This window comes from Papio anubis, chromosome 4 (assembly GCF_008728515.1).
Source record: "Papio anubis isolate 15944 chromosome 4, Panubis1.0, whole genome shotgun sequence".
In the NCBI taxonomy this organism is placed as follows: Eukaryota; Metazoa; Chordata; class Mammalia; order Primates; family Cercopithecidae; genus Papio; species Papio anubis.
Genome location: NC_044979.1, coordinates 124,417,260 through 124,433,621, shown reverse-complemented (window position 1 = coordinate 124,433,621; position 16,362 = coordinate 124,417,260). Strand labels below are relative to the sequence as shown.

Sequence of the window (16,362 nt, the reverse complement as noted above, 5' to 3'; positions counted from 1 at the left end):
CATTTAATGTTAAAAATGATCCTTGGTAGATAAGTATTACCATATCAGTTTTATACATAAGATTTTGAAGTTCAGAGACATTTTGTGAGCAGCTCACCCAAAGTAACATGCTGGTAGATAGCAAATCTAGGAATCAAATCTATATCTACCTGGTACCATAAACTATGAAATTTTTATTATTAATTTATATTCCTATTTTATTTTTGTTTCTTTTTAAGTCTTTAAATAATATTCTAACTTGTTTATGTTTTCAGATGTATTACTAATTACTTTGTGGTTTTAAAAACTCAGAAAACCTTTTTTGAAAACTTGAATTTAATTAAGATGAACACCAGTTTGTATAATTATGGCTTTAGAATACCTGTTATTTATTCAGGTTGCAGTTTAAATTCTTAAAAATCCTTTGGAATTTTATCATGTTTTATAATAAAGATCTAGTTACAACCTTGGGCAAGACAGCTGGTGGCTAATATGTTGTGTTTATTTAGAGGAAAATTTATCATCAATTAATGGCATTGTGACAGAAGAAAAAAAAGAAAGCTCTGAAATTATAAACCACAAAACATAAGCCAGAAATGGAGATCTAGTTTTCCTTCCTTAACCCATCACTTCTACACACTCAGGAAGGAAAATATTTGCCTAGAAGAACCAGGTGGTAAAGACCATTAACTCTAATCATTTCATTGCTGATAATGGTATATAAGCATATGCAATAATAGTCATATTTTTACAGCAACTAGCCACCGTTTATTCAGGGATTATTAAGTGTCAATCTTCATAGGTACATCATTTCCTTTAACTGTCAAAACCCTGTGAGGATTGTAGTATAGTTCTCATTTAAGAAATGAGGAAACAGGCTGGGCACAGTAACTCACGCCTGTAATCCCAGCACTTTGGGAAGCCAAGAAGGGTGGATCACTTGAGGTCAGGAGTTTGAGACCAGCCTGGCCAACATGGTGAAATGCTGTCTCTACTGAAAATACAACAATTCGCCGGGCGTGGTGGTGCGCACCTGTAATCCAAGCTACTCAGGAAGCTGAGGCAGGAGAATTGCTTGAACCCGGGAGGTGGAGGTTGTAATGAGCTGGGATCACACCATTGCACTCTAGCCTGGGCGACAGACAGAGCAAAACTCCGTTTCAAAACAAAAACAAAAACAGAAACAAAAACAAAAAAAAAGAAGGAAATGAGGAAACAGACATACAGCGCTATGAGTGATGGAGCTGAGATGTGAAGCAGCCTTCCTCTTTAACCGCTGTGTGCTAGTGCCTCTACCAATTAGTAGGCAAAGCCGTAGGCAGAAGGTCTGAGGAGTGTGTCCCTGCTCATTTACGCCCCTTCACTGCTCAGATGAAGGCACTGGTTCAGCCTATCAGTGGCAGAAGTGGTCCTTGGAAGAAGGAGCTCTTGACCTTTGTTGCTCTTTTAGGGTGTGTGTTATTGTGACTAACAGAGTGAAGCCTTTCTAGCAATTTCTCAACACTTTGGCCATCTAGCCAGGAAGCTGGTCCTCTGGTAGCTTCCTGAAGTCGCAGACATCATGGAATCACTTGAGACAAGAACTTAGAACGTTGGCAAATTCTGTTTCATGTCTCCTTAACTACAGAGGAACTAGGAGTCACAAGCAAGCCTTCGTGTGGCCAGTTATGAATGGAAAAGCCCATCCAACCTACAGCAAGGCCTTGACATTCTAGGTCCAAATAGTTCTGAACTTCAATGAGTAAAATTAAATATGGTTTACAGGAGAATTTAACCAGTATAGAATCTTAATCCACATAATTCTGGTTCAAATATAGCCCTACCAGATTCCTTGGCCTGTATGATCCAAATCATTCCCTCATATCTATTTTTGTCTTATTCATAGACACTTGATTTACATAGTTGCCATTTATATGACAGAATTACAATGATGAAATTAATTTAACCTGTGTAAGCAGCCAAGTTGGATCATTTAAACAAAAATCAGCAGTAAGGGCTGAATTATATGACTGACTCTACCTCAAAGCAGTGCATCATTTACTCACATATTAAATGAGACAAGCAATCTTCCTGCAAAGACCCTCAGCCTCTCAGCTCCCTCCTCCCGATGGCTTTGCCATCCCGTGTTAAGACGAATCCTGCTGAATGTGGCCACTCTGGGCTCCTGGCAGCTGTTGCAGCAGCTGCCTCTTAACAGTCAGGTTCATATCACGGTGAACACACAATAATTGTATTTCGGAGTTCGGAGAATCAGCATTCCTGCTGAACTACTACAGACTCCACACATGGAGACACAAGTACCACCTTCACCGCAGCCAGTTTCCTTACAAATACCAGCTGTTGATCACATGAGTGAACAGATTCACAAAAGTCCACCCCAATACTGGAAACAATAAGAGCAACAGAGCAGAGCCTCTAAAAAAAGAATTTTGTAGCATGACACAGATAGACATCCAGATATATATCTCATAGTAAATGATAAGAAATTTTTTTTACCCTGAAAAACTTCAAAAAGCTAATGATTCTTTTAACTTTTGGAACATAGCATGCTTATTTCTGGTTCTACAGTCATGCTGGTTGAGTAGGCACTGGGTGGAGTCCTGGAATATGAATTGTTAATAAGGTCCCTGACCAGTCTGGCATAGGTAGGCTGCACAACTCACTTTCAGAAACACAGTTTGGGAGTCTTGATCAGTTCTGGAGTAGTGGCAAAATTATCTAATTACGAAAACATAATTATACCAAAAAAAAAAAAAAAAAAAAAAAAAGAACATGAGCCCCACTTGTTCAGGGCACATAGAGGAATTGCAAAAGCAAGTTATGATATTTGTAGCCAAGAAGTTACAGTTAGGGTGATCAACTGTCCCGGTTTGCTTAAAACTAAGAGGTTTTCCAGAACGTGTGACTTTCAGCACTGAAGATTCAACAATACAAGGCACAGTGAGGGCTTCAAAGTAAGTATAAACAAATTGCTGAGAACTTGATGAGTAACCAGTTCTGACAAAGAGAAAAGGAGAAAGCTTTAATAAAGGAGTTTTCATTTTTGTAGGAACTCAGCAAATAGGGAAAGGAAACAGCATTTGCAAAGCCATAGAGGTAACAAAATATCTGAAAACATTCCTGCAATACCAAATGGAAAGACTGAATGAGATTAGTAACTCAGAAGAAACAAGGCTGGAGTTAGACTACGAAAACTGATGTTGGCACTTTGAAAATAATAATCATTTCATACATGCTCTGTTGTGATATGCCCCTTGTATTAGAGTTAAAACAAGAAATTCTTATTGGAATAGATTGGATTAGATTAGGAAAATGAAAAGAGCCTGTGTTGACAATAAACCAGTATTGGTTAGAACAGAAAAGATGCAGTTTCTCAGGGATGTTTTAGGGAGACAATTACTAGGACAATTCAGTGTGTCAGCTGACAGAAGAGATGAGAACATTTTCAAGGCTTCCTCAAGACCAACGACTGTGATGAATGTTATTAAAACAGTTTGCGATCATAGGAGGAAGAACATTTCTTTTTGGTGAGAAAGCTCAGATAAATTCAGTTTTGAATATTTGAGTTTTAGATGTCTTATCTGAGCATCTACTACGAAACAAACCTCACTACAACCTAGTGCCTTAAAGTGACAGGAGATCATCATCTGTCTCTGTTCTGCGTGTTGTCTGTGCTTAGCTGGGCAGTGCTCACTTGGGCTCCCTCATGCTGCAATGAGACAGCCACTGGAGCTGTGACTGGAGGAAGGCTGGAGTGTTTGGATACCCAAGGCTGCTTCCAGGCTCGCACACCAAGGGCCATGGCTGAGCTTCAGTCAGTAAGGTGGCTGCACTGCCTCCACAGTGGCTGGCCTCCAGGAGGGCTCAGCAGGTGCTGCCTGCCCCTGTAAAGGATAGGTTTATAATTGGCACAGCTCACTTCTTCCTACTTTATTGGACAGAGTGGTCACAGGCCAGCCAATGCTCAGGGGAAGGAAAATAGGCTTCATTGGGTGGGATGGAGACAAGTGTGTAGACATTCTTACTCTGCCACAGTTCTTGCAGGACATATATGTAGATGCTCTGGGGACAAGAGTGAGTATGAGTCTGGATCTACCGAAATGAGTCAGAAGTACAAAGGTGAATGGAACAATTTTCTAAGAAAATTTAGCAGTCAAAACCATGGAAGTGGATGAGAAGATCAGGGAGTTGACAATGGGAAAAGAACTATATTTAAGAGAGGAATTTAGTGGGGGAGGCCAATAAAGGAGAGAGGGCAATGCTAGGAGCCAGTAAATAGGGGACCAGCCAGCAAAGAGAAGAGAGGTAAGAGTGTCAGGAAAGAGCGATCAAGGGAGAAAGGTCACCTAGAGACTGGGAAGGATGAGATGTGAGAGGGCAGGGAATTGGAAGCAGGAGACACCAGTGACTTGCATGACAGCATTGGGAGTGCAAGTGACCTGGGCAATTGACCTGGAGGAGCTAGCATGCAACTCTGCACAGCAGGGGTTGATCCACGGCCAGGTTGGGGAGGAAGAGCAGGAAGCTGCTTCACAGTTCTGTGTGACCTTGGGAAGGTGGGGAGGGGGTCAGTAGAAAAAAATGAAGACAGAGAGAAGAAAGGAAGGACTGGTAGAGGTGGTCTGTGGAGGAGATGTTTGACTTCTGGAAGGATTGGAGACACTGGAAGAGACAGGAAGAAACAAGTAGAGAATGGCTTAGTATACTGGGGTATTTGGGGGCACAGTGGAGTGGCATTGAGTCCTGTGTTTTCTGCAAAGAGGGACCTAAACCACCCCATCCTGGTCAAGATCCTGGGACTTCCACAGTCAGTTATGCTTGGTGCCACCCTCGTCTCCGAAAGGTCTTTCTTCACCGTATTTGCTTGTGTGAGCTCTCCCTATCCTCCAAGCCCCTTCATCCAGGTTGCCCTCCCTGACTCCTCCAGCAAGAAGCAAGAATTCACCTTCTCAGAACATCTATAGAATATTTCTTCTGCTTCTAACTTTATGTATTGCTTTCCTGATAACATCATATTTATTGGCATCCTCTCTTGATAAGCTTCTTGCAAATAGAGCCAAAAAAAGTGGGCAGAGGGGAATAGGTTTGATATGATCTAAGCCGGTCATGGTACACAAAACCGGAGAGTGTCCAGAACAATTGAAGACGGCAAACTTTAAAGGGATTGCAACAGCCAAGTTTTGTTTATCAGTTTGCCTAACCATTTTGCTTCAATATTTTGTTTTAATTGTTGATCACAAAATGGAGGTAGAATTCAAATAATTTTACAAGTAAAGGATTCACAAAGATAAAAAAGAAACAATTTTAAGTGGGAGGGGAAAGTCATATGCTCAAAAACTGTTGGAAAATACCTTAAATAATAGTTAGCTTTATCTTGTGATAGGTAGATGGTCATAGACTATCTTTTCCATCTTCCTCTATTCATGTAAATCTCTGCTCTAGAAAAACTGGTTAAATTAATTGTATGAAAATTTGAAGATTTTATATAAAATTATTTTCAGCTAATACGTTTTCCTTCATAAAACAGAAATTCGACAGAAAAATAGTATCAATTAAGAGGTGAGTGCTTCATTTTAAATAATTTAGTCAACTAAGTCAAAGATTATGATGAAAATAAAGGGCCAAACAGGCCAGTTTTTTGTGACAGAGGTTGATATGACAGTGTCCCATATACCATAGATGAAGGATGCCTGTTTGTGTCAAACAATAAAAGATAAAAGGCTAGTACAATATAGCTATTGACTTCCAAAAGTAAGATTTTGATTTTTGTGCCTTCACCACATCTTGCCTTTCATAGAAAAATGAAATAAAGATGCATGATAAATGGAATGTACAAATATTTTGTTTTCTTGCAAACTAAAATACAAACTGCTTGAGGAGAAGAAGTGTGTCTTCCTTGTTTGAGTCCCTATGCTTGGTATGTGAGTTCCTGGGAGGAATGGAAGGTGAATAAATGAATGAATAAATGAAACATGGGTATTGAAATAAGCTTTATTTGAATATAATCTGAAAATTTTAAGGCAAAAATCATAAATCAGGATGTGGGTATTACAGTGAATATAATATATAAATATCCACCCTGATACTGAATTATATATAATAATTGTGCAAGTATAGGAACTTACACATAAGTCAGTGGCTGGACTGCCCCAGCTTCTGAAATAGAAATTAGAAAATGTCGATAGAAGTATATAAAAATATGATCCAGTATTCACTGGTTGGAAATATTGAAATTAAATATTTTGAGGTATTTCAGGTTACTCTTTGATACAAGCACATACTTTTAGTGAACAGGACTTTTAATGAATATAAACTTCATGAGTCATTTGTTTCTCTCCTTCTATCTTTAACTCTAGAAAAAGCAATTTTGTATCTAACAGCAAGGCTGGCAATGGGATGAAAAAAGAGCAGTAATTTTCATTTGAAAATTGTTAGAAGAGATCTAGAGTTTATCATTTAGCACTAATCACAGTGCTAAGAGATATTAAAATAAAAGAAATAGATATTTTTAGATTGCATTATTAAACCCCAAAAGCTAAGAAAATATTCTAGAAATAGATAAAGCATTTCACTCTACCACTCTATTCCAAATTCTTCACTTGGAATAGATAAGCTGTTTGATTTTATTCTGCCGAACAGATTGATGACATCTAACTTGGAACAGTCTATGTAGGATAATATTAATAATTTCACTTCCATGATTGGAGTTCTTGCTAATTAGGTTGTAAACTGTCTGCTTAGTCTACTCTGTAATCTTGCCTGTAGTGTCTAACTTCTTTTCTGATAATGTGAAGAAATCTTCCTGAAATAATAGTCACAAAGTTGTAACCATCATTTGGTTACCATTATAATTTAGCATATACCTGTGTGTTTTGTGTGTATGGATACACACACATATGTTCCAGCTATATTAGTTTGTCCTTTAATTTGGGAAACAGAAAAGATGATAAAGAAAAAAAAATTAGACAAATCCACACACACTGGGCTTCAGAGAGGCTAAGCCATCTATTCATCAGACTGACATAAATTGCAATGACCAAGGCATGCCAGGAGAGTTGCTCATCTACATTATAAGGCAGGGCAAACTCAGAGAACCCTAATCCAAGTGCCCTACAAATGTGCAAATCACATCCATTAGGAAGTAAAGCATTAACAGAAAACCTATTTTGGCATACAGTATTTTAAAAACATTTAAAAGCATTGTTCACAAGCAAGGACTTAAAGATACAAACCTACATGTATTTCTACATGTATATATATATTTGATATACATATTAAAGTCTATATTTGATTAGGATGATTTCTGAGATGTGTGTGTGTGTGTGTGTGTGCGTATTCAAGATGATATGAGATGAGATCTCAGAAATCATCCTGGTGAAGTAATCAGACTTTTTAATTTAATGGCTGAAGAGATCTTAAATAATATTAGCAATGTAATTTTCCATTACTGATGGTAGCATCAATACTTCTTCAGTGATAAAATATAAAGGGAAAAACCTAAAGAAGGATGAAGTCGGTATGTTTGTGCTCCCTTCATCCCATGTCATGTGTTTGAGGAAATCGTGATGGCCACGGGGTTGTGCAGGGTTCTGCTCATTCCACGAAGCCTTTATCCCACATCAAGGTTAAAACTTCTACGCATTTCCATTGGCTGAATGACTGCATACATTAATGCCATTCAGAACAGCTTTAACTTGCACAGCTGCCTTCAGAATCCTGTGACTAAGCTTCTAAATTGGCCTGGAAGGCACATTCACAGGAGTTGCCTTATCTCTGCACCACTTACTGTCTTCAATCCCCCCTCTGTCCTTCCATTATCATCATCACAGGCAGCTGAGGTTTCTCCTTCAAAATCAAAAGCCCTTGGAGAATAGTCCTGCTTAGAGCTATGGGTCGCTGAAAATGCATGATATGGCATGTCTCTCTCATTTACATTTTGATTAAGTGAAAGCCTCTTAATTTGGGTCATTATCGATACATAAATCTGTAGAGAAAATGAACATGCATTTGTAATGTAACCAACATTACATGATTTATTGTTCTTATAATGTGTAAATACAGAAAGGAAAAAAACCAGAGTCCAGCTCTCAGATGCTCTGGAAATGCAGCACCACTAGGGGACTCACGGGGCGCACCCACATGCTTTGAGCTCTGAGTGAATCGGTGCAGGCTCAGCAGTCACCTCTCATAATCACTTGCACTGAACTAGGTATCCGATTTTAAAAACCATCATTCACAAATGTGTCTACTCTATACGACTGACCTTTCTGTGGAGGGTTCGTGAGTGGTAAAATAAAAGGCTCGAAATGGGTTTCCATACCTGATTGTGGACTTTGTTTGGGCATTTTGGCTACCGCTTGAGGGCTGGAGGTGGAGTGCGTTCGTTGGTTGGCAGAGCCATGGATGCTGCTGGGGACGGCTGCAGAGACGTTCTTGCGGGGCTTCATATCCTGCAGCCACATGGGAGAGGCTTCGAAGGCCTGCATTCTGCGGGCATGGCTGTTGGCATTGACTTTCAGATAGGCCTGGGCCTTGTGTTCCTGAAGCTCCCCGTAGTTGGCATCAGTCACCCTGCACTCGTATAAGCCTTCATCCTTTTTCCTCACTTTGGAAATCTGAAGCTTGTGGGAGATGTCATTGCCTTGGACTTTCACTGTCTGAAAGATTGCAGGTAAAAAAAAAATAAAGTGCTACATCAAATGATTTTGTTCCCATTTTTTTCCCCTGAGCTTGCTAACATTGGAAAGCTAAAGGGTCTTAATGGGCCCACAGCCATAGTGAAGGAGCTTTTTATTTCCTTAACATCACATCTGAAGGCCTTGGTTATCCTATTCCACCAACCACTGCACTTGCAGACTCAGGGGATAATAAGTTCAATGCAGCCAGTGCCAGATTCTGTCAGCCATATGCCCCCCATTGTCCACAGGCCAGTAGCAGCTCTGTCATTTTTCCATCATGGGATTGGCCTCTGCCTGCTTAACTCAGTTCAATGAAGCACAAACCAATAAGGCCAACTCTATAGGTGAAACAACCTCTTTCCTTCCCTGTGGGCTATAAACTAACCCCCTCAACTCTGAGATATCACAAAAATATTTTGTTGGTCATGGGTTTGAGTGAGAAAGCACTTGTATCCCCACACTGGGATGACTACTAAAGGTGCTGGTAACGAACTTGGATATTACTATTTTTTCTTCTTAAATTTTATATGCAGTCTTGCCTCTAGTCATGGGGTGGCATGACTTGGGGGTACAGCTTCCTATCACCTGAAGTCTTGTTGCTCAAAGTATCTATCCCATGCCATTATAGGGACTTTATGCTACAGGGACTTGGGATGCCATCGATAAAACATTGGCTTGATTTTCAAAATTGAAATTGGCTTTCTTATTTCTTCTAATAAGTTTTATTCTAGACTAATAGCAAGAACAGATATCTGATAGATATACTAGATATAATATATGATTTTCTATTATATGTCATATATTGTATATATAAGCATCTTTATCAGAACAGTTAGGTTTAATACATAATCACGTGTTCTTCATAACTGAGACAATTATAGGTTTCATAAGACGTTTGGGATTCAAGAATTTGGTTGATTTTGAAAGATACAGAAAAGAAATGAAGGAGGCCGAAAGTTATTTTTTCTGCTAATGGCCACTACACTACACTTTCAAACAGCCATAAATTATTAGAAAAACCTGAGAAGCACTCATCTGTTTTTACATATAGAGGTATATATACAAATAATTTCCAACAATTGAACCCTATGGGTTTAAGTGTATATAAAATTACATATAAATACACTAATACTATAAAAATGGAAATGAATACTTCCACTTTTATTCTGGGTTAAATCTCCGAATAAAGTTTGAGGTAGCTAGAGTATTTATATTATTATCCCATTTTATAGTTGAGTAAACTGAGGCTTGGGGTGTTTGGGTCAGTGATTTTCAACACTGAGTGTACATTAGAATCACCTGGGGTGCTGTTAAAAATACTGTCATGTGGAGTAATACAGAAATACTAAGTCTGCATCTCTAGAGGGTGGAACTTATATCAGTATTTTATAACAACTCTCCTGGGAATTCAAAGTTAATAACTGTTGGTTGAGAACATATGTTCAAGGTCACACAGTGGGTAAACAGGGAACAAACTACTTTCTGCCTCAGTTTGTGTCTAAAACTCTCTTCCACTCGTTAACTTTTATGCACTATTGGCATAGGTAATACCATCAACAGTTGTGTGTGTAATCATATTTCTCATTGTATGCATCAGAGGTCAGGATGTATGAGACTATTTTTGTTACTGGCCTTTAGATGATAGGGGTACGGGTGAAGGCTGAAGGAAGAATGGTCACCAAGCAATCTATCTAGTTGTATATGTATGTGAAAAATAAAATAATTAAGAAAAAACTAGATTTCACCAATAAAGCTTTTCTAATATTGTAGGAAAACAACAGTTTCTGTGATATAAGAATAATTGAAGTATCCTAAAAAGTCAGTAATTTTATGAGTTTTAAATCAGAGTTTATGGTTGATATTTCATCTTTGTCATTTTTTCTTCCATGTTGAGATTACACATTTAGATCACAGAATTAGATTCTATGTACAATATATTTGTACATTTTTAGTTATGATGTAACTCCAATCTTCTACCACTTTATGCTATTGTAAGAGCCTTAAAATACATTTTCTTTTAAAATGTAGGTCATTGGGATTTTAGATTTCTAAAAACATATAATAACGATATGTTTATGCTTAACAGATTTCCTCCTGTTGTATTACATAACTATTTCGTTTCTATTTATCAAATGAAGCAGTATTATTAATATTAACTGATGCTATGTGGCTTCATTTGAGGTAGAGTAAAAAAATAAGACTTTCATTTTTTAAATTTTACACACACTTATTAAAAGTAATAAGCAATAGAGTAGAACTGTAAGTTTACATTTTCAATAGGTCAAGCTCCTATAATAATGGTTTTACATTTATATTGGCTTTTGGCATTATATTTATATGATTCTGAATAACAGCACTGGAAATACGTTCCATGCATTAAAGTGACATTCAAAATTTAGTTGCTTAATTTAATCACAATTTCAGTATCCTGTTGGATGCTTTATATTTTTCTCCCTAAATATATTTTCCTCTGCTAGTGTTTTACTTTCTACTAAAATATAATTATTTCCATAATTTGAATAGATGTTAGCATTGTATTTACTCTTACTGTTAGGTAAGTTACAAAAAGCAATGAAAGAAAGTGTCACACAACCTCTCTGGATAGCAAACGATTCTCTAGAATGTTTGGATATTTACGTGACTAAAATATGTAATTTTCTGTAGGGACTCTAAACGTGCTTCCATTTGTATGTATCTAGTGAGGCAAGCAAGGGGCACCGGGCTCTCCTGCAGCACTGGCAAGCCGCCTTCTCGGGGACAGGGAAGGGCTGTGCGTCCCGGGCCTGGGCTCGCGGCCCCCGGCGCGGCCCCTAACTCACGCTGATCTTGGTCCCGTCGCTGTCCGGGTCTCTGTCTGGCAAGAGCTCCACCTGCGGGCAAGGAGCGAACGCTCAGTCCAGCGCCAGGCCCGCCCGACCGCCCGCCCCCAAGCGAGCACAGCCTTCGCCGCTCCCGGCAGGGCCCCCAGGGTGACCTGGGGACAGGGAGCGACTAGGGGCGTGGCCACCCCCGTCCAGGCCCCGACCGCACCGCCCCCACGCCGTCCCCGCGCCGTCCCCATGCTGTCCACTGCGCCCTCCCGGCGCTGTCCCCGGAACCGTCCCGGCGCTGTCCCCGCAGCTCGGAGGCTGCGCTCGGGAGGCGGGGCCGGGAGCCGCCGGGTCTTTTTCGCGGGTTGACCCGTGCGGACGCTGGCCCGGAGGTGGCGCGGGCGCCGGGGGTGGGGCGGCCGGCGTGAGTAAGGGTGAAGTGCCCCGGGACGAATTTCCGCGCCTTTGCCCCGGAGGCCATCCCGCCCGCCGTCCCGCCCCGGGCTCCCGGCCACAGATTTTCTTGCAGGCTCATAGGGGCTCCGCCTCTCGCTCAACTAGGTCTCCCTTCTCGCCCGGAACCCCTTCCCTTCTCCCCTCCTCCCACTATTTTCCTTTTCCCCTTCTCCTCCTTTCCCGTGTTGATTTCTGATTGATTTTTCTGATAAAATTTGAAAGACGTCGATCCTGATTTTGATTTGAACGTGCCGGAGCGCCGCGCGCGCCGCCGCGTAAGCGTTGATGCCGCGCGCAGCGCGACGCGCGATATTTGCGCGTGCCAGTTGATCTCGCCGCCTTTTTCGATCCCGCCTTTTCTTCGCGCGCGCGCGCGCCGCGCGCGCTGATGCTGTTTTTCGCCGCTGCCGCCGCTTTTTGTTTTTGGAAACGATCTTCTTCATCGATGACGCGCCGCATGCCGAAATGCAAGTCTGTTGATTTGATTTGTTCGCCTGATCTTTTTGTTTTTGATGCCATGCTTTTTGTTTTGTTTTTGTTTGATTTCCGTGGTGTGCAAAAATGGTGCAGGTAGCGCAGGCAGTAAGATTTTTGATCCACGCGCGTTTACGTTTTAAAAAGTTTTAATGATTTTGACATTTTCGTAAAGTTTTGACGCATGCGCAGCGCGCAGCGTACGTTTTCGCAGCGCGTTTTTGTGTTTTTGATTTGATTCTTCTTTTTGTTTTGATTGGTTTGATTTTGCTTTTAAACAACCAATATAAACCCAGCCAAGAAGGGAATAATCCTGAATAATTTTTATTTTTAAATTTTTATTTTTATGATGATTTTCAAAAGTGCTTTTGATTTATGCCGTATGCTTTTTCAAGCTGCCGTTTTTCAATTATCAAAAAGCGCCAAAAGATTATTTTTCGATTCGATTTTTGAAATGCCGATATGCGCATAAAGTTAAAAAGTTTTTCATCATCAGATTCAGGAGGAATGAGGTGGAGAGGAGCTGGCTGCCTCCCCACTTTTCTGGGTTTATGCCCAGCCCGGGGACTGGGGTCCCAGATGGTGCCTGGTGCCCAGAGAAGGGAGACGGGGTGGGGCGGGGGGTGGAGGCCGCCCACCGCTTCCCCTCCCCCTCCTTCCGTCCTGGAAAGGGGCTTGTGGATGTCCCGGGAAGTGGCAGCGCGGCAGGGGCAAGGCGGGCATCTTCCTAAGAACCAGAACTTATAGGAGGAGGCGCTTCCCGGTTTAACAGGAAGAAAATGGGCAGCAGGACTTCCTTCTGGGTTTTAACTTCGCGTCCCCAGGACAAATTCCCTCTCCTTCCCTGGAAGCCCTGGGGGTCACTCGCTTCCACAGAACCGGGCGGTTCCCCAGGGGTGCCCAGGCAGCACCTCGGCCCTCAGTCCCGGGCCGGACACCCTGAGGACCCGGCAAGCGAAGGGGAGACGCGGGGTCGGCGGGCTCCGCTACCTGCGCGCCGGCCCCCTCGGCCCCGGGTTCCATTTCCTCTGGCCCCCGCAGGAACCACCACTGGATCTCCAGATATACCGAGGCGGAGCCGCTCTGGAAGGCGCAGGACATCTCCACATTCTGCCCCTCGGTCGCCGTCACGTTCCGCGGAAACTCGGTAAATTTTGCTGCAAAACAGAAAGGCATCCTTTTGGAATATCCACACCTCTCTTGCCAGAGTCTCTTTCCTTGAGAGCTCGCTGCATTTTTCCTGGACTTAAATAACAAAACCCCTCTCCTACATCCCCGGCTTCGTCTGGTTCCCCCAGCCCCCTTCCTTTGCCTCTTTCCTGTCTAACTTTTGGTATCATACCTAAATCACTATGTTGTTGATCAAATCCAGATAATGGAAAGGTTAACAAGCTTGCCAATAACTCTGTTAGCCAAGATGCCCGCAGGTAGATCCAAATACCTTTTGTCAGATTGCAGTATTCCGCAAAATTTACTGAGAGAGTTAGTGAGATACAATTGAGACAATCTGTCAAGTTGATATATGAGGAGAGTCTCTTGCCTCTAAGTTTCTAAACAATCTACTACTAACTGGATGTTTCATGTAACAGAGTAGATCATGATTATCTGTCAAAATGCACATTCCTGATACAGCAAAACAGTTATTAGCAACACCAGTGAAACACGCCTGCAGTAGTGAAACAAGTTGCACACTTTATAAACTGTGTATGTTTCCTTCTCTCCAAATTAACCTTTATTTGTTCCCATCAAGTCACTGTATTTCGAACTGCCATACATCCTAAGATGTAATGATCACACATCTAGATTGAGTTCAGATTAAATATTATTTAGAAGTCACTATGGAGATGTTTCTCAGCCTTTTCATTACCAACATTGACACTGCTAGTTTGCATGATTCATGAAACCATGGTGAAACTCACAAAAATATGTTTCCTTCCTCCTAAAGGCATTTCTTGAACATACAATGCTCTTATCTTGTTACCAACATGGTTGTTCTTATCTTATCTAAGGGGTACTTTGCAAAGAGCTGATGGTTCCCTAAAAGTAGTCTTGGAAAGATTTGTATGGCCAATGGCAATGCACAACCACAATGCACACTTACGGAGAGGAGGGCTGTGAGGACTGCAGAAATGATTTAGGGTGGATGCACTCCTCCCCCGCTCACCTCACCCCCGTTTTAAAGAGAGACATGGTCTCTTTTCAACATTTTATGAAATCCCAAAAATAATCTCTAGTGATATGAAACTGTATTTATACCTAAAACAGGGAAGCTATTAAGGAGACATTCTGATCGGAAAAGGACTTTTCTATTCTAGCTGGCAGAAGGAGTATGGCATTTCTGCTTGCAGAAGTGATGCAGTCTTTTGGCAGCAGAGATGTGATCTGTTCGTGGTGCTGAAACGACCACTGCAGCCTACGAAGTCCTGAACAATCGGGTTCAGCAGGCTGCTGCTGCTTGTCATGCAAGTTGTGGCTTTTTATGGGTCCTCAGAGGAGTCTGTCCTTTGATAAACACACATACAAAAGGAGTCACACGGACCTAGAAAAGGGAAACTCTAAGCTCAGTCTGACTACCCAAGGAAGAGGGACTGGTAATGGAGAGTCCCCATATCCAGCCCTGTGTTTGTTTGTGATGATTATGTATGCATGAGTGGCTACCCTGTGCATGCACACAGATAGAAAGCACACACACACACGCACACACACGCACACCACATCGACCCTGTGTTTGTGCTCACCGAGGAGCCCACCTCATTGTCAGGCACCAGCTAGATTTTCTCTCCAGCCTAGCTTGTCTACAGTTTAATAAACTTTAAAGAAAATCGTCAAACAGAACACTATTTATACAGCCTAAGCCCACTGTTACTTGCTAGGAAGCTTATTCTATCTGCCTGTCCATTCTTTTTGAGTGTAAGAAACACACACACACACACGCGAGCAAATGTATATTTGCCATTGAGCACAGACTTACCTTGAGAAGAAAGCCCTTGTTGTACATATAAAACGGAAAAGAAAACAAATCCAACATACGCCAAAAAGATCCCCATCATTCCAAAAAGGGAGGGGGGGTCACATCAGTGTAGCCAACAGCCGAAAAGCCCTGAAAGAAAGGCGTGCGAGTGGATGGCAGGCTCTGTCTCAGAGCCCTGGGCGCGACACTGCAAACATCCTGCTGCTTGCTCGGCGAGGGCTGGCTGTGGGGAGAAGGGACTGCGATTCTGGAAGGTTAGAACCAGCTGGCTGGGATTCAGCGAGGCTTCCAGCGGAGCCCAGGCTGGAATCGCTGCGAAGTGTCTCGGCTGCCTGGCTGCCTGCTTCCAGCTACCTGGCAGCTCGTCCAACGTCAGCCCGCCGCTCCGGCTTGCGTGATCACTGCCCTCCCTAAACACGGAGCCGGCTCGGGAAGTGGGGAGTGGGCAAGTGGGGCGGGCTGAGGACTTCGCTGGGCTCGCAGCGCCGCAACTTTTCCCTCTAATGGCTGCGATGATGCCTTTAACTCTGTGCGCGCTGGACAGCGCCCCGCCCGGGAGCTGGCGCCGGGCGGCCGCGGAGGGCTCAGGGCACCGCGGCGCCGCCGGGGTCTCCCTTCTGGAGAGCAGGGACGTTGGTTTTTTTCCACTTTGCTTCTCTCCCCCATCGGGTGTCTTTCTGGCTCGGCGGATCAGATCGCTCGGTGCCGAGGAGGACAATACAGTGGCGGGATTGCGGCGCTGGCGGGGGGCTCAGAGCGAGAGGTTCCGGGAGGGAGTTGGGGCATTGCTGAGGACCTGGGAGCAATGGGATGGGGGAGAGACGGCTGGGCCGAGGAAAACAGCCATTTAGGGAAATGCCGCTTAACCAGTTATTAACTGCTCCAACCAGGAGCATCACATGCTACGATTTCACACGAATTTCTTGCTGAACAGCCTTCAGTACAAGCAGCTCATGCAGGAGCCATATCGCTCCAGCTGGCAGACGGAAAAGAG

At 42.6% G+C, this 16,362-nt stretch overlaps 1 protein-coding gene across 4 annotated transcripts in view; it reads right to left on the bottom strand.

Moving 5' to 3' along the window:
- Positions 1-15,879, bottom strand: part of VSTM2A (V-set and transmembrane domain containing 2A) — a 28,427-nt gene extending 12,548 nt beyond the window's left edge. For 3 of the 4 annotated variants that reach the window (XM_003895968.5, XM_009202932.4, XM_009202933.4), the window contains exons 1-4: positions 15,369-15,879; positions 13,388-13,554; positions 11,477-11,527; positions 8,300-8,636 (exon numbers count right to left, since the gene is read on the bottom strand). In XM_003895968.5, the coding sequence (XP_003896017.1) occupies positions 8,300-8,636; positions 11,477-11,527; positions 13,388-13,554; positions 15,369-15,447 (634 nt within the window). In that variant the 5' untranslated portion in view covers positions 15,448-15,879. Of the gene's footprint in view, positions 1-7,989; positions 8,637-11,476; positions 11,528-13,387; positions 13,555-15,368 lie in introns of those variants that run through there. The other variant, XM_021935772.2, reaches the window with a different exon arrangement.
- Between the last annotated feature and the right edge of the window lie 483 nt (positions 15,880-16,362).